The 25,000-nt window shown below is 33.9% G+C and overlaps 1 protein-coding gene across 1 annotated transcript in view; it reads left to right on the top strand.

The window, feature by feature from the left end:
* Positions 1–25,000, top strand: part of LOC137652304 (C-type lectin domain family 12 member B-like) — a 105,549-nt gene that overhangs the window by 19,376 nt on the left and 61,173 nt on the right. Inside the window, exon 2 of the mRNA XM_068385624.1 lies at positions 21,537–22,005. Within this exon, the coding sequence (XP_068241725.1) occupies positions 21,625–22,005 (381 nt within the window). The 5' untranslated portion in view covers positions 21,537–21,624. The remainder of the gene's footprint in view (positions 1–21,536; positions 22,006–25,000) is intronic.

Below are 25,000 nucleotides of genomic sequence, written 5' to 3' on the forward strand. Positions count from 1 at the left end.
AAAAACAAGTTCAAAACTTGTGAAGAAGGGCAAAGGCAACAATCATAAAAACAATTAAAAATATATAACACTTGGTGTAGGATATTTTTAATTTGAAAATATTCTAATTTTTCTTCAAAATGAAGACAGCGTAGTATGATAATCGTTACTAAAAGTTAAAAACAAAAACAATAACCATTTTAGTTTAGCATCACATCAAGTCGAATTGAAATCCTTTCACATAATATGAAGTTGGTCGAAGAACGGATTAGGCACACGTTCGAAAGTGTGACTAGACCAGTGTCAGATGAAGCCAACTTACCACCAGGAGAGACGTGGCAAGCTAACAAAAAACCCTTCCTGTAGCATTTGAGTATTTACTGCTTCCCAAACCAGTTTTTTTTTTCTTTTTTTTTTTTTTTTTTTTTTTTTTAGATTTTACTTTGATGCCGAACAGCCAATCTCCCAAAAACTACTTCCCTGACGTTTATTGGCCTGAACACGTGGCCCAAAATGATCTGCAGATTCCCTCTGAAGTAAACAGTACCATGACGTCCGCTGGCGGTCTTCTGACCACCTGTTCTTCACAAATAAGTCTGTTTACAAGTCTTCCTCTTGTCCGGCTTTATCTAAAATCAGTCTTTGAGGATCTGGCCCGGGACGGCGTCGTCTTCGTTTAAAAGCCTTTGAATGAGCGATCTGGTTTTATCTTTCTGGGTTGTGAGGTTCGATTAAAAGTTGGTCATAAACTCAAACGTTAGACTGGGATTTCTACTTTCTCCTGTGTCGTCGTTTTCTTGGTCGAACTCTTAATAATGTATTTACTTTCAGTAAATACCTATCATTACCCAGACGTACCTATTTACAAAACTTTTCATAAGTCTGTCAATTTGTCTAACTTTTTAGTTATTCATTGAGTCACTAATTCAAAATCTTTTATTTTATGCTCTTAAAAAATCCCCAACAAAACCAAGTCTCGAGAGCACTTTCCCCTAATCATGAAAATAAACATTTCTACCCAGGTGTTGCTAACTAAATCCCACATCGGTGATGCATAGGTTGCTTATGCCTTTTTTGCATCTCTTGAATTTAAAATTCATTTGAAAAACTACGAGAAAGATGTTTAAAAAGAGACTCATGCCCATGGCAACCTGCTCAACACGCAGCAACCGACTAAATCACAGCCTTCATGAAGGAAGCTCGTTCCCGGCTTCCCGCCATAATCCGAGAACAAATGACCCTACACCTGAATCTCCTGCAGTGGATATTTTAATCATGCATCGTTGTAAAACAGCTTTTCCTCGTTAATAATTGGCTGCGGGTGGCCTACGATAAACACGGAGTGTGCTGTCACTATGCTTTTTATGTGTCCAAAATGCATCCATCGTAGTAGGATAGTACGTGCGTGTTTCTTTCACCACCTCATTCTGTCTCTTCTTTCTGAATGAACAAAGGAAGAATAGTTCGAGAAGTCAGGGTACGAATTCTATTTTCAAAGTACGATTCACAAAATACACGAGAAAATAAGACAGTTGGGGACCTCTGAAGATATAGAGATATTCATTTGATCTCAGACAAGAATCATCAAACAGCTTTCATATCAGTTTTCTCATAAGGAGGTATTAGATTGGTACACATTTTGTAGTTAAAAGAGATAGTAGCATAACACTATAAACCATTTCGTGAACAAACATATTCATAAAATTATTTAAGGAAAAAACTCATGAAAAGGGGAAATGTCTAAATCTTCCCGAAATCGAAGTAGACAGCAATTAATACAACATAAGAGGTGCGGATGAATAAGTGAATGGAAATATAAAGGAAAAATCATAATGAAGATAACCCCATTAAACTACTAGAAAAGAACAAAGAATCAAGATGTTGAAACGACTGGTAGAGAGGCCGAGTCATCCACACCAAGACGGACGAAGTACTATCATCACAGCCACCACCGCCATTATCATCATCATCAGCATCTCTGTAATACAGGACCAACTTTCATAAACAGCCCGAACACGGGCAAACATCATTCCCAGATGTGACCCAAACGAGGAACCTTTACATCCCCCTCCCCAATCTCATTGGGTGGCTAGTGTCCTCCACCCGCAGGCACCTTACCTGCTTCTCTTTTAGCATATGTAAATATGAATGAATATGCTGGCAATGGACATTTCCCGTACAAACAAACTCATTTTGTCTATTCCTATAAATAAAGACAAGGTGATAACCACGCCAATGCCATGAGACTTGCATAGCTTTACGAATTGATGGCGACTTTACGTCAGGCACATCTTGCGTTACTAATACATAACGTAGTACGCAGATCTCGGAGGTTCTCATTAAAATTCAGAAGATGATAAGGTACTCAAGATGCACGCTAAGCTACAGTATATGATAGAATTACAAGTAATTCATATTACTGTAAAATTCAACAATTGCAACCAAACCATATACAGTGAAGATCAAGTTGATATAAATATTTACGTAAAACGTGAATCTCATTTTTAATGTTTCATAGAGTTAGAAATGACCCTCAACACTACAAGATATATATATATATATATATATATATATATATATATATATATATATATATATATGTGTGTGTGTGTGTGTGTGTGTGTGTATATATATATATATATATATAGAGAGAGAGAGAGAGAGAGAGAGAGAGAGAGAGAGAGAGAGAGAGAGATGCATCTATCCCTTTTTGAGTGGGGGATACTTTTACGTCGAGAAAGGGTTTGCATATCGCCATGATCAGGAAAGCAAGCTGTACTAGTCGGTGTCACCCATACAATTTCGGTTTGCTGTGAGAAATAAGACAAAATTCCCCCACCATCACAAATCTGAGTGGACAGCGTAGTGATGAAAAACTGGCCAAACCCCAGAAATTAATACAATAACCCCGTGTCGGTACCCATCTTCACAGAAGTAGTGGGACAACTGCCCAAGGTGGCAGGTAGATATGTCCCACTGCAGTGGGTGCTAAAAATCTAGACTAGAGCAGGCTGCCTTCGGAACTAAACCTTGCAATATACACTGTCAAAACCCTATCTAAAGAAGAGCTTGCTGAGTTACTAGAAGAGCTTAAATAAATGAAGCGATATATCAAGATTGAGTGGAATAAGAAGAACTGGGAAATCTTTTATAGAGTTAAAAGAGGATCATATATTTTGTTTAAGCGGGCATGAAAAGAAAAAAAGAAAATGCAGTGGGTTTTCTTATTAATAAAAACCCTGCAGCTAACATGAAAGAATTTTATAGTATCAGTGATGGAATTGTAGGATTGATTATCAAACTAAATAAGAAAAAGGAACATGGAGAATGAACATGGAGAAGCCCAAATGGAGAAACAAAAGACGAAATAGATTTTATTCTTAGTGAAAAAATTAATCTAGTTAAAGATGCAAGTGTTAAATATGTTAAAAGTCACACGACCATAGAATAAGTAAGAAGTAAAATTTGTCTAGATTTGGGAAAGAAAAAGAAAAACTAATTTTGAGAAAGAAAATAAACAAACCTGTAATAAGAGAAAAATCTGATGAGTTTAGTTTAGCTACACAAAATATGTACTCCCAGCCACATGATGAAAAGGAAGCAAGTAAAGAAGAAATGAATAGTGATTTAACTAAATTTATATTAAAATCAACACAACAGATAGGTGGTAAAGTTCGTGAACATGATCAAGGAAAACTATTAGAAAACATCAAAAACCTAATAAAGAAAAGATTGGAAATAAGGTTAAAATCCAAGAGAAATGAAATAGAATTAGCAAAACTATCCAAAATAATACAAACTAATAACTCAAGACATTCACAAACACACTCATACCAAAATCGATGAAACACTAAAGAAAGGAAGAAGTATCAAGTTAATGAAAAAAAGACTTGAAATAGGGCCCCAACAGATATTTGATTTAAATTATGAAAAGGGAAATATTATCAACAAAACATATAGAGTGATAAACATTGCAGAGGATTTCTATACAATACTATACAATAATGGTATAAGAAATAACTTTGCCAATAGAAATAATGAAACACCTGAGCCGGTACCAAGAGTAACAGTAGGAGGAGTAAAGAAAACATTAAAAGCATTGAAAAGAAGCAAAGCAGAAGGAGAAGATGGTCTAATAATTGACTTATAAATAGATGGAAATTTCATAGTAGTAAAACTCATTGAACTTTACACAAAATGTTTGCTAGAATACTTCTATACAAATAGCTTGGAAAAAAACTTTACACAAAATGTCTGCAAGAATGCTCTATACCGAAAGTTTGGAAAACTTTATCATAATACTGATTCACAAAAATGGAGACAAAAAAGCCCTGAAAAATTGTCGCCCAATAAGTTTACTTCCAAAGATAAATCAAATATTTACAAAGATCATATAAGGCCAAATAGAAACACAGCTACACTTTTACACTTTAATCAACAAAGGGAGCAGGCAGGTTTTAGAAGCGGGTATTCAGCAACTGACCATATCCATGTAATTAACCAACTATTGAAAAATGACAGACCATTATGTATGGTATTTATACACTATGAGAATGCTGTTAATTCTGTCAATACTTCAGTAGTAATTCTGACAGCCCTTCAAAGACAACGAATAGAGTTAGACAGGGAGACCCCATGCCTCCCAAATTATTCACAATGTGGTTAAAAAAGGTTTTTAAAAATATAGATTGGGAAACTATAGGATTTAACATTGATGATACATACCTTAACAGCTTAAGATTTGCAAATGACATAGGGAAAGGAAGAGAATACGTTGGATTAACGAGCTAAGAAAATTTGCGGGTATGGACTAGCATAGAAAGACCATAAACAAACGTGAGTGCAAGATCATATCTGAAGCCCTTATCCTGCAATGGACTAGCTATGGCTGATGATATATAAGTATATATGTGTGTATATATATATATATATATATATATATATATATATATATATATATATATACTGTATATATACATGTATATTATATATATACATATATATGCATATATATACAGTATATATAAATGCATATATATATATATACATATATATATATATATATATATATATATATATATATATATATATATATATACAGCATATAAATATATATACATATATATATATGTATATATACAGTATATATATACATACATATATACATACATATATATATACAGTATATAAATAAATGCATATATATATATATATATATATATATATATATATATATATATATAGATATATATGTATATATGTATATATACAGTATAAATATATATATATATATATATATATATATATATATATATTATATATATATACAGTATATATATACATATATATACACAGTATATATATATATACATATAGATGCACATGTATATATAAATTTATATACACAGTATATATATATATATATATATATATATATATATATATATATATATATATGTGTGTGTGTGTGTGTGTATGAACATACTCTATATCCCCTTATGTGTTTCTTTCCTTTAGAGAGTGTAGTTCCAAAGGTTGTTATTCATCCCATCTTCAGTGAAGATTATAGGATGAGGTTGCAAGCCCCATGACCTTTCCCATCTGATTGTAATCCACTACTTCTCAAGATATAATCCTAATTATTTACTGGCCTCATTCCCCCTCATGGAGATTTTTCTTTATTGTTACTTTGAACAGTAATAATAATAATAATAATAATAATAATAATAATAATAATAATAATAATAACAATGAAAATGAAATAATAATAATAATAATAATAATAATAATAATAATAATAATAATAATAAAACTGAAATCAGAATGGGTAACTCTTGTAATAAGTATCGCATTTACTACCTTAGTTTGGTAATTTTTCATATATAATGATGCAAAACACATAATTAAGAAAATCTTTGAAAAATAAACATACAAAATAACGGAATAAACATATCAACCAAACAACGTTGAATGTTTGAGATAAAATCCACCATAGGTGATTATTTATCATAATATAAAAAAAAAAAAGAATTTAAGGCAACTCTGTAAATACAACAGAAAAAGAGAAAAAAAAAACTTGCTCAAACAGAAGAGCAACACATGATAACAAACGTCAACAACACGCGAGATCTTGTTATGAAACTCCCTCTCCACCTGTTTCTATTCTGTTGAAAAGGTCAGATCAAGTTTCCAAATAATGTGTTAAAGGAAAAGCAACATGGCCATTAGTTGCACGCCCTGACAAAAGTCAGGGTGATGATGATATGTCTATACTAGAAACAAAAATCATTCGGGAAACAAGGAAAATGAAAAATCACTAAAGAAAATGTATTAAATCAAACAGCAGAGGCAAAGTAGTAAGGAATATATTGCTAAAATTTTAAGATATTATCAATGATATTACAACTACTATAAAAGACAGAGCTGTGCTGAAAGTCCAAGGGACTCAATAGGGAAAAATGCTCAGTAATGCGTTCTGCATTACTGATTGATTGATTGATTTGAGGTTTTCTGGCATCCTGACATTTAAGGTCATTGACGCCGAGAATCTGGAGCAGCTATAGAGGAGAAAATAGCAATGATAAACGAATAAGGCAAAGAGGAAAGTCACATAAATTTGAGAACATAACCTCATATATTGTGAAACAAAACTTATCAAACCCGATCAAAAAGATAGTATTTGCATCAGATCTGGACTTTCGAAGTTCCAACGATTCAGTTTCATGATTAGGTGAATCATTCTACAATGTGATCACAACAGGCACAGAAATTCTATAAAACTGTGAGGAATCATTTTAGAATTAACTGCAGGTCTCATAATTTGGGATGGATGGTGTAATCTTGGAGCATCCAACTGACAAGGACGATCAGAATCATGAAGAGAATGACATAGCGTCCTAGAATAATGATAAACTCAAGTATGAGAAGCGATGAAACCTCGGACTTTTTTGCAAATACTTAGGATGAGAGTCAACTGCCGAAGACCAGGCGGGAGAACAATACTCAAAACGTGACAGAATATGAACATCTCGTTAGGATAGACAGGTCCCTCAAAATTTGTTGAATGACTTACTCAGAATGCTAATTTTTTTTTCTTTTTTTGCAATTGAAATCAAGAAGGGTCGATTCTATTTTTAAAGAGTTAACTTTTATTCAAGAATTGCATCTGCAATTTCAACTGAATTGTATAAAATTACCACAACACCCAAAGCAAAGCTCAAGGGATCCAATATTCTAGAATCTTTTTCTTTATTTACAACTTGCACGTGTACTAATTATCATCGGCTGTTTGCTAAATAAATTCATTAGATAGCTGTAGATCAGTTGAAATACAAAGGGAAGATGTTTGATATTTGCTTTGTGGAGGAAAATCACATTTCACGATTAAGAGAGAGAGAGAGAGAGAGAGAGAGAGAGAGAGAGAGAGAGAGAGAGAGAGAGAGAGAGAGAGAGAGACAGAGAGAGAGAGAGAGAGAGAGAGTCGTGACTTTAACCAGAAAGATGCTGCATAATACAAATCATTTGATATGAAGAAAAAAATTCGTGTAAAATTCATCAAAACTTGTAATCCAATGAATTAAAGCTACTAAAATGTTTTTGTGTAAAAACACTTAGCTTAGAGTAAAATAGTATGAGTAAAATAGTATAAACAATTCAAGAACAAAATTTTAATGTTCCAAAAATCTGTCAACAAAGCAATTTCTTTCTATAATTTTGCTCCTTTCCAAGACTAAAAGCAATCAAAATTGTCCTTATAATAAAATCCTACAAGTTCATGTTAATATCCAAAGCCGTATAACATACATCCTTCTCCTCCCCTAGCCTACGTTTTTTCTCTTCCTTCCCAGAAAAACTACAGGATATTCATTGATTAAGATTCCTTTCACGTCATCAAGGGCAAGCACTAAAGTTACCAACGGCAACTTGAATCCATTGCCACTTTTTCATAGTATATCTATGCATGGATTTTTTTTTTCTTTTTTTTTTTAAAAAACTTGCATAACTAACCCTCAACGCTTGAGTGTTACTTACACGTATTCCCCTTCCTTAAACGTACAGTATATACGTGCTCCTCTTCCTTGAACGTACTGTATGAAACACGCGTGCACAAGCGACATACCTCTCTCTCTCTCTCTCTCTCTCTCTCTCTCTCTCTCTCTCTCTCTCTCTCTCTCTCTCTCTCTCGTGAGCAATGTATATTTTCTTATTAATTTTCGTCTGACATCTCGTCAGGACGAAAATTAATAAAATGATGCATATACTGTGTATAAGGTAAATGTATGTGAACTATACTTGTATATGTAACATAAAACAACAGACATTGGCACATTCACCCATTGCCTGCCAAATCATGAATGAATAACATGAGCAGTAAAAAACCTATAGCATTAGCAGCACAGAGTGGTCATCAGTAGTGCGTCTAACTCTATTAAACACCTGCGTCATTCATCGCTATCTTGCGTGCACTTATGTGCTTCCTAGATAAGGTATGTGCTTTCCCATACATCTTTCACGTCTTTAACTACCCCTTTCGAGGCTTTCTTCTCCTCCTACCACCTTGTACCTCTCAATTGGACACTCCTCTCAACAAACACTCTGTCCTCAATTCTTTCAACAAACATCGAATGCCACGAAAATACTAATTCAACCTTACACCTATTCTAACTTTTCCACTGCTTCTTCAGGCTATTTCCTTAATTCTCACTATATTGATTCTTTTTACACCACATCCGCTATTGGGGTAATTTATTTGATTATTTATTTATTTCTATTATCATCTGGGAGGGTTTGTAGTGAGGCTTGTCTATTTCTTATGTTGATTTATGTATTTCTTGAAAATTTCTTATATCTCCTGATGGAGGAATTGGTTCATTTGAGACCAAATTAGGTTCATTTCCGGATGTCAAGTCGCCGCATGATGAGATGTCTTCTGAACTTGCTTCTATGCCCTCTTCACATTGTGCTGAATCCTGCATATCCAACTGTATATCCCGAGAAGCTTGAAACTCACATGTTCTGCTTGTACGGTTCTGTTGTCTTTTATTCCTCTTCATGGTGCTTGCTACCTTATTTATTGTTGGTTAATTGTTATATGCTGTTTATTATTGAGGGTTAGAATCCATCTTGAAGCAGTCCCAATTTTATTGTTATATTTGTTATTGTCACAATTGTGTCTCTTTTTCTATATTGTTTAGAAGGCTGTTTGCATTAGCCTGGCAATTCCCTGTATTGGCAGATAATACTTTGACGTAACTTGTATCGTTGTTTGAAGTGAATATTGCATCTCTGTTCAGCTTCATACATTGCATGTTCTTTTTAATTAGACCTTTTCTCACATGGCATTTCGCTGCTAAAGTTCTATGTTGTTGATTGCATTGGACACATTTCTTTGTATTTTCTGCACATTCCTTGTATGCGTGGTCATATGATGAGAAATCATAGCATATTTCAGAATTCTTATCTATACAACATTCCTTATACAGATGCTCATAAGATAACAAAATGACAATTTCACAATATATCCTGTTCAATATATTGATTTGGGATGTATTGGTAGGCTATGAAAAGATCTATAGCTTTCTTTGCCATCTTCAGTGTTTTAAAATTTATTTTCATAATGTGGCATTTTTTTCAGTATTATATCATCATTCACTTTAGCTCAATCGTTTTCCTCTTAATGCCTTCTTTAAAAACATTTCCGTATTCTGCAGTTCTTTCGTCCTGATCTTTTGCTTCTATAATTTTCATGGCATTATATTCTGAGGGGCTAATCACTTCAAGCTGTTCTTTTAGAAAAAGAATTTTGCTCTTTGTCTTTGAGATTTTATGTGAGTGATCTTCGTCTACATTAACGAAGTATGCTGAGATAGTGTGAGTTACTTCGTGAACTCTGATCCTAATAGCGCCTATACAATGCCATAGCCAGAGCCATCAATTTGGCACGTTATGAGTCTTGGGACTGTTGTCTTGTGTCTTAATCTTCCTTTTGCATCATGGGGTTCACTTTTCTCGAAGTTTCGTCACAAAGAAGGGTGACACATAAAGCGAGACCAGAACGATGCCGATGACAGAGTCGAGGAAAGGTTTTAAAAACCCTTAGGGGCCAATATCCTCAAGTACTAGAGAGTCATGAGAACACGTCTTACCCCTACTTGTGTTAGAGGCAGACTGGAGGCCTACTAATTAGTTAACTTAAAGATGTATATAGTACTTAAAAAAAAAATGCCCTTTAGCAATATCAGAAAATGAGAACCAAAATTATGTTCAACTATCATTGTTAAAAATTTAAAACTTGAAACAAAACACCGAAGTCAGAACTGCATGGTCAGAAAAAAATGGTCGGCTCTGACAGAGAGTCATCAGATAAAACGAGTGTACTGCTCTAAAGGAAAATTCTATTTCGGTTTGATTGTGTGCTTCATTTCCATGAGGGAATTTCTTATAGAAAAGAGTTAAACATATTTCATATTATCATACTATTATACCTTTAAACGTATTCCATTTATTTAAAAAAAAAAAAAAAGGATTTTTTTTCGTTGCCAAATAAAAAGAATTATCAAATCGAAAAATTTATATAAATTAATTATCTTTCAACCTGAAATAATATACTTTATCTAAATAAAAATTATATAAGCTTATGAAAGAATCAGAACAATTAAATTCCTACAGCTTTTCCTTTAATTTCAAAGAGAGAGAATGTAGGAATCTCTTCATATCGCTGACTTTATCATGCTTTTTATATTATTGAATTTTATCTAATCATATACAGAACTGTATTGTTTTAGAGCTTCATTTAATTATTTTCATGGTGATATCTTTATAGTATACAGTATATAGCATGAGCGTCAAACAGTTAGGTTTTGGTGATTAATTTACAGTGTATGTTTCATCACACTTTTACTATTATTTTTATTACTATCATTATCACTGTTATCCGTAAAAGTAGTATTAGCATTAGTACCATACAGGGCAATATCCTGATAATACTACGGTAATATAAAGTATACAGTACATGTAAATTTTATACTCAACAGTTTAGTGTAGCAAAGCCCATTAAAATGCTTATAAATGAGAGAGAGAGAGAGAGAGAGAGAGAGAGAGAGAGAGAGAGAGAGAGAGAGAGAGAGAGAGAGAGAGAGAGAGAGGGGGGGGGAAGGGAGGTGGTGAATATTCTCAGTATAAGATTTTAATGTACAGTACTATATTATTATTACAGTACTGAAGATTCAACAGAGCACTATATTTTACATTAAAAATATAATCATATTTCCTAAGTGAATATTTAAAAAAAAAAAAAAAAATCCGTAATATACATTGCCTAATGGCCTTGGAATTCGGCAAGAGCAAGGGTGCTTGAAATGTAATGGCAGCAGATAAGGAGGTTTGAGTTATATATAGTCATTTGATTTGTCTCACATAATTGAAAATCCGTAAATAATAATGTGAAGAGAAAGCAGCACAATTCAATTAATTCGGGAAACAAAAACTTTAGATGAAACACATACAATCTTGCATCCTTCCGTTAAAGAATAAATCAAAGTTTCAGGAAGATGACTAAGAATAATGATGGCTTTAAAACTCCTGACGTCATCCACTAATAGACATAACGAAATAACCTGTATCTAGGGTGTAGCGAAAATCATCTACGAGCTGAGTGCAAGTGAAGTGCAGTTTTCAACACTTGGTTACATCTGGGTTTAATTGCCAGTCATATCTACACATTAATTGCCTTGAAGTATGATTTGTACTTTCGTCATAAAAAATGAATGTCATAGGAGACGAAAACGTCATCAAACAAAAACATGACAGTTTTTTTATACTAGATTTCTTCGCTTTCAACGTACAGTAAATGCAAATCTTGCTTTCGCTATACCCATGAGTATAATCGGAAAGAGCTTTCGCCATTTGAAGCAGCTATATTTATCTTTCAAGCAAAAATAAAAAAACCCGAACAACACTCGAGAGAAATATCGGCTTCTCTCTCTCTCTCTCTCTCTCTCTCTCTCTCTCTCTCTCTCTCTCTCTCTCTCTCTCCACGTAAGCCGTACTTTCAGAGCATTATATCGATTCTTTCTAACATACTAGAGACATTTAAGTGAGAACCTATTTTCATCCATCTAAATCGAACGGAATGCCCACAAGATTCGAAAATCGGATGAAGAAGCCGTCTCCCGTAGGTGGTGAGGACCCATCGACCATTATAATCTGCAACACCTATAAGAACGGAGCCTGGCGCTCTGTGGTTTCATAAACTTCTTTCTATCTTTTCGAAATACTTATTTCATCCGCTTCGATTTTTTGAGGAGATATTGAAAATTATTTCCAAGTGCAGTGAAGTCAGCTGTATTTGTTGGAAAAACTAAAATACCTACACACTGCTTACATTAAATGAATGGAAAAAAAATTAATAACGGTAACATTTCTTTTTAATGTGATGTCGCTTCCCTCATAATCAAGCTAATTTTTCCCCAATTCTTTTCGTTTTATTCTTACTTCAGAAATTTCAGGTGAGTGAATTCAGTTGATAGGTCTTCAAATCAAAAGACCAAGAATACACAATGTGGAGTGAATTCAATATTAGGATCTATTGTCGCTTAACGTTTAAAAGTATGAATGTCACGAGTTTGGGAAAAAATTATTATTATTATTATTATTATTATTATTATTATTATTGTGTGTGTGGGGGGGGTGTAGAAGTGGTAGTAGTAGTAATTAAGGGTTGGGCCAGGCCAAACTAATAAGTTTTAATTAAACTATTATATATAATGAATGATGAATTAAGTTCAAATTGACGGAGCAACTATTTTCTCTTATGGAGTAGCAAGTGCAGATGAAAATTATATATTACTACATTGAGATACTTGTTAGATAAAACATATACAAACGTGAATGCAATACCTGTTGCTTAATACTTTATATGAGACAGCACATTATGCATGTAAAACTACTAATGTTAATGTTGTTTCTTACAATAATAATAATAATAATAATGATAATAATAATAATAATAATAATAATAATAATAATAACAACAACTTATTAAAAGAATAGACTTTTTACAAGATTCTATAAATCTCTTATTAAACCAACAATTACTTTAATCATGTCTTAGAATCATACAACGATAAACAGATCCGGATACAAGAGAGAGAGAGAGAGAGAGAGAGAGAGAGAGAGAGAGAGAGAGAGAGAGAGAGAGAGAGAGAGAGAGAGATGGGGGTTCCTAAAATTATCTTACTGATAGAGTAAAACGGTAAAATCATTTTAGACTCATTCTGACATTGCAACAACAAATTACTCCAACACAACCTGAGAAAAACACGGCTAAAACCAAATAGAAATTTGGAAAACAGGAAAGAAGTGATTGTGGCCCAATCTTAAGCTGACGCTGAGAGATGAAAAAAAAAGGAACTCTTGCTGTGTTCTTTGTTTAACTATTAAGAATGTTGAAACTGGTCCTCATCATGCGATTATTATCTATCGAACTTGTACAAGGGCTGTCAGTTCCACCCACGCAATGACCTACATGCACTCCAGGAAGCTGTCAGAAATGAGCTAGATTCTTCAGTGCTTTGGATCTGAACTGGAATATAAAGGCTCTAACGTGGCTAACAATATTAGTGATATAAATCTACCTTCAGGACAACTACCGGTAGTGGCTTCACAATCTCAAAATTATATATATATAATATATATATATATATATATATATATATATATATATATATATATATATATATATATATATATATATATATATTATCACCACTAACACAACATGCTTCCAACCACTCTGTCACGTATGTAGCTCAAGCTATTTTCAAGCCCATCTTGTAATGGTCCCTTTGTGCCACTCAGTTCTGCGTCTTTGGGTAATTGGCTCACAGCTAAAAGAGGACGATGTTATCAAAAACATAATTGATAAGACGTCTCTTTCTTCTTCTTCTTCTTCCTGTGAATGAATCAAGTGAATAAACCAGTCTAATTAAAGCCGCAATTCCTGTTTTTACTGGCAATATGTGATAACATCTCACACACAGTCTTTCCTCCTCACAGTCTTTCCTCATCTTCTTACTCCTTCCCTCTCTCTCTCTCTCTTTCTATGTTGACCAAGTGAGAGGAAATTACTCAAGACAAGGTCAGTGTGCAATAGATATATGAAACAGGGGTTCATTCATTGCAAACTACGGCGATTCTATGGAGCTCTTTCTAAGAAAGAGAGCTGTCGTTGATACTTGGACTGTATTTAGTAAAGATGGCGGAGGGAGAGCAATCATATACCTTTATTGCTCCCGTTATTTAAAGAGTCATATACTCTTTACTAACCTCAATGCGAAAAAGTATTAAATACATAAGTAGAATTTTGGGTAGGTCATAGAAGACTCAGTTGCCCAGTCGATTTAGAAGGTGAAACAGGTCTTCCAAGCCTCAAAGACTATCTAAATTCATTCACTTTTGTTTTCCTTTTTGAATTCTAACTAGTTTTTAGATTTTTATGATGAAAATTGTGCATATTTATCGAAAGGATAACTGACGTATTCCATGGTATATAAATAAGTAAAAATTCATTAACTGGATATAGTTTGGCTGAAGCACAAAATCGATTTCATCTAACTTCAGAATGCTGTCGTTCTAGAAGTTCAACGCGTTCAGCACTTCATCGTCTTTTGACAGAGAAGTGGATGTGTTTGCAGCAAGTTTGCAAAGGTCAAGAAACAAGTGACTTGATTATCAGATGTTTACAGGACTTTGACCCAGCTAATTATTCGATGAAATAAGATTAAATTAAACCTATGATTGCAAAAAAGAAAGAAAAAAAAACTTAGGCCTAAAAACACGATTACAGAAAGCTGAAATAGAAAAGGAGATACAGCTTCATACTTTAAAAGACAGTTGTGCTTTAAAAAGCGACAAAAGTGAGAAACATTAACCGCTCTTACAAATTAATTCAGAGAAAGTACGAGCTAATTAAATACAAAGTCTAAAAGCATGAACTGTTCTTGAACACTTTTCAATCTAAGACAAGATAGAGTCCGCATTTATCTGACTTTGAACCAGTCAACGCCACTGCACATCAAAATAGAAAGCTGGCAAGTAGGATCTCTAAATACACAAACAAACACACAAACACACACACACACATATATATATCTATATCTATATATATATATATATATATGTGTGTGTGTGTGTGTGTGTGTGTGTGTAAATATATAAATATATGTATGTGTGTGCGCGCAAATCACCTGAATGCATGTGCCGAGAGTATCCATGTGGTCTCTAGTTTACGGTTTCACATTCACAAAAGATTTGAAGCTTATGGTGCTATTCTTACAATTTTAAATGTAAATGAATCTGCTCATGAAGTTCGTATACTTAGTTTGAATTCAATTGCTGCTTTTGATCGAGTTATTCATGAGGTCCTTGCTTTCAAACTTGGTGCAACAAATATGAAGCCTTAATCTGGATTAGTTTGGACGTACCGATTTTCAAAAAAACTTCAGTTCGCGAAATAATTTTTCGGCGAAGGCCATATGCGCTATACCTCATCCCAACTTTTGTTAAGGCATAAGCACCTAAGTGGAGTCTGTGGACCCTTTCTTAATATTACTATCGAAGTTTTGACTAATTTATCACAAAGATTAGTTGTTAATAAGCACCTTAGTTGACTACAGGGATTTAATATCTCGATGTTCCCCAAGGTAGTATCTGTGACCTGTTTCATTTGAATTATGTACAGATGGTAATTAGGTTGACCACAAAAACAAGCGTCTTTCTTACGCAGATGATACTACTTTCCTTGCATAGATTACATCGTCTGAATGTATAGCATCTCTGAAGATAAACTGTGCTCCAGATAGTTTTCAGGATAACAGGAAAACTGCATTTACGTTTCTTCATTTATTATTTAGTGTCGACACGCGTTTCGCATCACTTTCTTTTTACCAGACTCTTCTTCAGGACTGCATTGGTTGAGTGAGGGAATTGCACTTTAATGTAAAGATTACGGTAGTGAAAAATTTAAGATACAAAAATATTAGGAAACTCCAAAATTAATTACCAAATATTGATAAATGAAAGCTTTAAAATTGTTTGAAATAATAAAAACGAGATCAATTTCGAAATAAAAAAGAAAAGATTTTTCACATGGCCTCACAGAATTTCATGACCGATCTCATAAGGCCCAACCACACCCCCCCCCCCTTTATTCATAGAAGCTTGCAATTCCATTTTTGCAATAAGATTGATGACGGTTCTTCAGAAACGTAATCTCTCGTTCAAAGCAGACTAATTAGTGAAGCTTACTCGCTCGCTCATTGCAGAGACAATGCAGTAGCATCGAGCCACAATTTGTCATAAGGAAAGGCACTGCTCCATATGGAATCGAATCCAAGATCAATGCAGGTCAGAAACCTAAATTTCTGAGGGGCGAGTAAGCTTTACAACTAAGTCTGCTTTGACCATGAGATGATGTTCCTGAAGAATCGACATCAACCCCATTACTAAAATGGAATCATAAGCTTCGTTGAATATGGGGTCAACCATGGAATTCTGTGAAGTTTTGTGAAAATTCATTTATGTAATTTAAAACTGATCTTAAACTTTTTTCATTTCAAAGAATCATAAAGCTTTCATTTATCAATATTTGTTAATTAACTTTTTAGTTTCCAAATATTTTTTGTATCTTAAAGTTTTCACTTAATCAATGTAGTCCTGATGAAGAGTCACGTAAATGCAGTTTTCCTGTTATCCTGAAAACTATCTCGGGCACAGTTTGTCCGCACCATTCATATATATATATATATATATATATATATATATATATATATATATATATATAGATAGATGGATAGATAGATAGATAGATATACAGTAGATATATATATATATATATATGTGTGTGTGTGTGTGTATATATATATATCTATATATATATATGTGTATATATATATATATATATATATATACATACATATATATATATATATATATATATATATATATATATATATATATATATATATATATATCTATATATATATATATATATATATATATATATATATATATATATATATATATATATATATATATATATATATATATATATTTATATATATATACATATATATATATATATATATATATATATATATATACTGTATATATAATGTATGTATGTATATGCTGTACACCTATTTGCAAAAGCTAAAAGCTACAAGCAAAAGGGGCAGAGTATGGAATGAGAATGGGGAAGTAAAGAATAATCTAAAGAGAAATAATATAAAAAGTATAACAGGCTAAGATAAATAACATTATTGGATAGATAATAAACAGATAAACAATGGAACGAGACTTAAGTCAACCTGCTCAATAAACAACCGTTTGCACCAAGCGTGAACTTCTGAAGTTGGCCACCGACTCATATCGTTTTGGAAAATCATTCCACAATTTGGTAACAGACTAAAACTTCTAGAATACTGTGTAGTATAAAGCCTTACGAGGAACAAGAAAGACTGCTAGAATCAGCTACATACTAATAATACTGTGCTTGGACTTGGATGTTACAATATGAGAAGATTTCAGAATAATATCTAGATTAGAAATAATGAATCTGATAGAATTCGAGAATTATTTAAACTGTTTAAAATGAGAGTTAACTGCAGAAAAACAGGCAGGAGAATAATTTTCAAAACTTGGCAAAATAAAAGATTACAAACATTACCTCAAAGTAGGTAGTCACCGATTAGCTTGAATTTTTTCCCTAATGTGCCAGTATTTTGAGGTTTATAATTGAAGAACAGTGAATATGCAATTACGAAAAATACCCAAAACTTTAGTAAGTTGCAGTAGAAGTTGGAGTAGAAGAAACAATATCAATGAAAATATCTTAGTTGGGAGGATTCGATGTTCTAGACCTACTAAAAAACATTCTTTAAATTTTGCATCCCTCATAATTGGCACTATATACTACTTCTAGTTGGATTTTTGCCAAGGAATTCAGCAACCACAGACGATGCGATCTATGCAAAGAAAGTAGTATCATCTGCATAAGAAACAAGCTTTTATATTTTTTTTTTTTCGGTCAACCTTATTACCATCTGTATATGATATCAAAGTCTAACATCAAGGATACTACTTTGGGGAACATCAGGGATTCTATGAAGTCACTAAGGTGCGTATTAATAACTAATCTTTGTAATCAATTAGTCAAAAATGCGATGATAATATTAAGAACGGACCCAAGATTCAAAGTTTTAAAACAAGAACCTAACGAACAACACGATCAAAAGCAGCAATTGAATACAAACTAGGTATGAGAACTTCACGACTACATGCAATGGATTTCTTTACATTTGAAATTGTAGGGATAGCATCATAAGCTTCAAAACTTTTGGGAAAGTGAAACAGCATACCACGCCCACATTCATCCAATAGAATAACATTTCCATGTCACCATTAAGTACACAAGCTACCTTGTGAAGAGTAAAAAATTATCTGGGGGCTAAAAAAAACTGCCGTTTTACCAAAAAAGGTAAAAACAAAGGAAAATACCATTTGGATCTATAACTCCATTAGTTTAAAAGCTGAATAAAAGATTTTTAATCTAGCTTCAGGAATAAAGGAATACGGCAGATTGAGTTTTTATTGTTCTGTTTACTGTTAAACGCATCAGCCAAAATATCACCATAAATTTGATTAGTGAAGGTATCATTTGTGTGACACAAGCTAAGATATTGGAGTTACGTATAATTTAATGCAATTTGTATTTATTCAATACTATCATACTTTATTCGGTATATAATAGAATCTCTTTTAAAAATTAAACGGAAACTCTATTCCGAATATGGCAGAAATGCCTGATCGAAACTGGACAGGAAATTTAACAGAAATTACATACTTTGGCAGCAATTCTCTACTCCGAATTGAAAGGAAACTTGTATCTGACTATATTACTCAGAAAGCCACTTTCATCCACATTCACTTCAAAGGAAATAAATCTTTGGACTGATGCATTTGGTGATTCATGTGGTCCTGATGTAACAGCCTTTTCCTCTATCTATCATCTTGATAGATAGAGGAAAAAGCATCTGGTATGGATGGTGTGAAAGCTGAGATGTTGAAGGAAGGGGGTGTGACTGTACTTGAATGGTTGGTGAGATTGTTTAATGTGTGTTTTGTGTTGTCAATGGTACCAGTAGATTGGGTCTGTGCATGTATTGTACCACTATATAAGGGTAAGGGAGATGTGCATGAGTGTTGTAATTCAAGAGGTATTAGTTTGTTGAGTGTAGTTGGAAAAGTGTATGGTAGAGTACTGATTAATAGGATTAAGGATAAAACAGAGAATGCAATCTTGGAAGTACAGGGTGGTTTTAGAAGAGGTAGGGGTTGTATGAATCAGATTTTTACAGTTAGGCAGATATGCGAGAAATATTTAGCAAAAGGTAAGGAGGTGTATGTTGCGTTTATGGATCTGGAGAAAGCATATGATAGAGTTGATAGGGAAGCAATGTGGAATGTGATGAGGTTATATGGAGTTGGTGGAAGGTTGTTGCAAGCAGTGAAAAGTTTCTACAAAGGTAGTAAAGCATGTGTTAGAATAGGAAATGAAGTGAGCGATTGGTTTCCGGTGAGAGTGGGGCTGAGACAGGGATGTGTGATGTCGCCGTGGTTGTTTAACTTGTATGTTGATGGAGTGGTGAGAGAGGTGAATGCTCGAGTGCTTGGACGAGGATTAAAACTGGTAGGCGAGAATGATCATGAATGGGAGGTAAATCAGTTGTTGTTTGCGGATGATACTGTACTGGTAGCAGACACAGAAGAGAAGCTTGACCGACTAGTGACAGAATTTGGAAGAGTGTGTGAGAGAAGGAAGTTGAGAGTTAATGTGGGTAAGAGTAAGGTTATGAGATGTACGAGAAGGGAAGGTGGTGCAAGGTTGAATGTCATGTTGAATGGAGAGTTACTTGAGGAGGTGGATCAGTTTAAGTACTTGGGGTCTGTTGTTGCAGCAAATGGTGGAGTGGAAGCAGATGTACGTCAGAGAGTGAATGAAGGTTGCAAAGTGTTGGGGGCAGTTAAGGGAGTAGTAAAAAATAGAGGGTTGGGCATGAATGTAAAGAGAGTTCTATATGAGAAAGTGATTGTACCAACTGTGATGTATGGATCGGAGTTGTGGGGAATGAAAGTGATGGAGAGACAGAAATTGAATGTGTTTGAGATGAAGTGTCTGAGGAGTATGGCTGGTGTATCTCGAGTAGATAGGGTTAGGAACGAAGTGGTGAGGGTGAGAACGGGTGTAAGAAATGAGTTAGCGGCTAGAGTGGATATGAATGTGTTGAGGTGGTTTGGCCATGTTGAGAGAATGGAAAATGGCTGTCTGCTAAAGAAGGTGATGAATGCAAGAGTTGATGGGAGAAGTACAAGAGGAAGGCCAAGGTTTTGGTGGATGGATGGTGTGAAGAAAGCTCTGGGTGATAGGAGGATAGATGTGAGAGAGGCAAGAGAGCGTGCTATAAATAGGAATGAATGGCGAGCGATTGTGACGCAGTTCCGGTAGGCCCTGCTGCTTCCTCCGGTGCCTTAGATGACCGCGGAGGTAGCAGCAGTAGGGGACTCAGCAGTATGAAGCTTCATCTGTGGTGGAAATGTGGGAGGTTGGGCTGTGGCACCCTAGCAGTACCAGCTGAACTCGGCTGAGTTCCTGGTTAGGCTGGAGGAACGTAGAGAGTAGAAGTCCCCTTTTTTGTTTTGTTTCTTGTTGTTGTCGGCTACCCCCCAAAATTGGGGGAAGTGCCTTTGGTATATGTATGTATGTATCATCTTGATCTGTTTAATTACCCATCTTATACGAGACACTTATTGCGACGCCAACCCTATAATTCATTTTTTTTTTTTTTTTTTTTTTTTGTGATCTTGCCTTGCCGCAAAATTATGATAAAAGTGAAAATGTGGGTGTGGATATTAATCAAAGAGAAATATTATTCAATATGTGAAATGTTAATCTGATATATAGCTATGTTACAATTAAATGATTTTTATCTGCATTGATATTGTTATTATTATAATGTCTTGTTTCATTCAATCACTCGTCAACTAACGATATGTAGTTGCAAGTTACAGACATTGTACATAATCACAGTTACCTTCCTCTGTCTATAGACACGTCATCTTTATCTAAATGTCAACTGAAAAGGATAATGCAAAATAATCCCCCATGCTGAAAAAAGGAAGGAATTATTATTATGTTCACCGTTTAAAGTTAGCGAGTCCTCTAGTAATTCTTAAACTCCGAACGCGTATTTTTCATTGACTCTTGAAGTTACTCTATTTCACCTACGCGTTTTTTTTATCTGTTTCATTTGAGATGAGACTATCTTATCTGGATGAATATTAAAAAAATCAACAATAGAAAAATTATTAGATGACACGAAAACTTATTCTAGGCGAATTGTTGGTCGATATATGCACACAAAACTTAGGGAAAACTATCTTTATTTTTCATGATCTTTATTATAGAAATATTTAATCTTCTTTCTTTCTATTCCCCACAGGACTGTGAAAATTCATCCAAACTTAACATAAATAGAAAAGATTAAAAAGAAAATATTTATAGAACTTTCGCTGATATAAATCCTAAACATGAGGGTAACGACAAAGTGTCTCTGCACTTGCGCAATAACGCTAGCTATGGCTTGTGCCGTGACGTCAGCGGTAGCGCAAAAGAACCTGCCAAGACCATTGGCCGGTAGTGACGTCATCAGGAACAGTGCCGTTCTGAACGAAGGCAAACGTTATGGAAGCTCCGTGAGGAACGACGTGAGGCGATACGACGCCACCCCTTCAATGCAGGTGTCCGATGGCCACCGTCTGATCACGCGCGCCCTCTGGAGGATATTCGATGCTCTCATGCAGAAGAAGGATCACTCGCAGCTCTACAGCAGGATGACCTTTGTGGAGGAGGCCCTTAAGAAGATGATCTCTGTGGATTCACAACTCGAGGATGAGATCGACAAGCTAAAGGTGAGTTGATCGAAGCTTGGAATGTACTGTCCCGAGTCCTAAAGATCAGTTTATTAAGCGATCACCTCTCGAAGCAGGCTTAGGTTAAAGTATCAAACTTCATCTAAAACACAAATAAAACTTATTTTACAGTGAACGACAGGAATTACGAGAATATCATGATGATTGTTAAATGTTTGAATGAGAGAGTCATAGACAAATTACAGTGTATCTAGCGGAAGGGGATGATTGGAAAACAATGAGCTGGAAGTTCGGAACGAAAGAAATTGTCATTGAATCTTCATACTTAACTGTCAACAACATAATTTTCAAAATGAGAAAAGCGTTGTGGTGGAACAGACATACTCATAGACCTAGCACTCTCCTATTGGCTCAGAAGAGGTATGGCAATACGAAAGCACTGGGTCAAATATTCGTTGAGCTGAGCCTTCCGCTAGCTCAGTGAGAACAGTATATATATATATATATATATATATGTGTGTGTGTGTGTGTGTGTGTGTATGTATAATTTAAAAAAAGGCCATATGTTTTAATATATTAAAGTTTGGATTCTCTTAAAGACCTCAGGATCAGAGCCCCAGGCGAAATCCCTCAAAGACTATAGTATCTGACTGGCCGGGTTTCGAACCCTGGTCCAGGATACTTGTATGACAGTGACTTTACCACTTAGCCACGTGTGTGTCTATATATAATATATATATATATATATATATGTATATATATATATATATATATACATATATATATATATATATATATATATATATATATGTATGTATGTATATATGAAATTAAATTTTTATCTATGTATTCATATATATATATATATATATATACATAATAGGATATATACATATACTAATATATATGTACTTATCTAATAGTATGTATATATACAACAATAATATATAAGGGTTATATATATATATATATATATATATATATATATATATATATATATATATATATATACGTGTGTGTGTGTGTGTGTGTATATATATGTATATATATATATATATATATATATTGTGTGTGTGTGTGTGTATATATATATATATATATATTTATATATATATATATATATATATATATATATATATATATATATATATATATACTAATTCATACCGTTTCTAATCCACTGCAGGACAAAATAGCACGAATACGACTAGACTTAGGACAAAAGATATCTATGAACACTGCCACGTATGAGACACTAACCAACCACTATCCTTAGATGTCGAACACTTGTAAAAAACTGAATACGGTCAACTCCAAGAATTTATAAGGGCAAAGACTTAGTCAATGGAATAAAAGAGCACTAAAAATTGTATAAAGTAAACAGTTAGCTTTGAAAGTTCATCCCAAACACCTCTTGACATATTGACTACAAGAGGCAAATATCGCGATTCATGATGCATATATGACGGACTTCGATAGTAACCAGGGTTGCCAGGATTTGTAAATAAAAAAAGGCCAACTTCTAATTGACCGCAGCTTTAAAAGGCCAACCCATTGGTACAAAAAGGCCAAATATATAGTATTTAAGGTCTGTCTTTTTTCATATTACGTTACTATCTCAGCATTTTAAATTTTCATAAGAAATACGCTCAGCATTGTATTTTTCCGCTTAACTACGAAAATGATATTCAAGAAGGTTAGGGTGCGCCAAGTAGGGTTGAAATAAAAAAAAATGCTAAAGAATTCATATAGATAACATCCATCCCCTCTGGCACGGATATGTACCATTTTTTATGACCAATCAACAAAAAGTAAATTATAAAGTAGAGGGAACGTGAATCAAAGTCTGTTCAAGACACTAAGGTCCTACAAGGAAGCTCGGATTTGTCCTTCAGGTTGGATGACAGTTTCCCATGGCTAGCCAAGTAGTTTTTTTTTTCTGAATTTTCCTTTGAGATAATTTTTCCCATGGTTTCTCCATAAAAAAAACTATAAAATTATTTTAATTCTGCTAGGTACGATTATATCCATAGGTAAAGAAACTTGCATTGGTTATTAAGGTGTGACGGAGCTATGTTATGATATATAAATATACAGTTATACCATTTAGTATAATAAAAGAGTACAAAAATACATATTTCACATAAATCAATGTAGCTTACCACAATTTTGGCGACGTGTATTCACTTAAAACAAAGAGTAACATGAAACATTACTGACAGTCGTTTTGATAGTGTTTATTTCTACCCAGTAGAATAGGGAGTAACTAATCCAAGGTGGTAGACTATATTTTAAGTACTGTTTCTCAAAATTATATGCAAATATCTAACTGTGTATGTCTATTACTATATCCATATAAAACATATGAATCACCAACAACAAGTTTATCATGAGTCCAATTTGGTTTGTTTTTGCTTTTTCATTAGCAAATTCACATTGGTTTTCTTTTCGCCATTTCCTTCAATATTCTGCTCTTTCTTTCCTTCTTTTTTTTCCACTTCTTTCCTCCAGTCGACAAATCCGATTCTCTCCTTTAATCCCGTTTTAGGCTCACTTAAGTCATGACCGGCGACACCTAATCTCCAATCTTACCTGTCATTTATCCTACTTTCAAGGAGAATCCAGCCATTTATATCATTATCCAATCCACTCACCCCTGGCTTCACCCTCATACTTGAATCTGTCAGGGTATGGAGAGCGTGGGTATCAATCAAATGGCCTCTCCACCCAATCTCAGGTCACTTCTTAAACCGAAATACTGCAACAGCGCCTGCTTCAGGAAGGCTCTTGGATGACGTGACACAAAAAGTAAACATAAAAACTCAAACATATTCACGTAAAATGTATCTTCATCCCGAGGAAATTGTTAGACGATGTACCAGTAATTATATTTTGGAAAAATGTGATATTAGATAACCAATGCCCAATCCGACAAGCTGGTTTGTATATAAAATACGATCTGCAAAAATTACCGCACGCTTCAGAGAGATTGCAAACAACCAAAGGAACAGGGTGAAATGAGAAAAAAAAATCT

Source organism: Palaemon carinicauda, chromosome 1 (assembly GCF_036898095.1).
Source record: "Palaemon carinicauda isolate YSFRI2023 chromosome 1, ASM3689809v2, whole genome shotgun sequence".
NCBI classification, from domain to species: domain Eukaryota; kingdom Metazoa; phylum Arthropoda; class Malacostraca; order Decapoda; family Palaemonidae; genus Palaemon; species Palaemon carinicauda.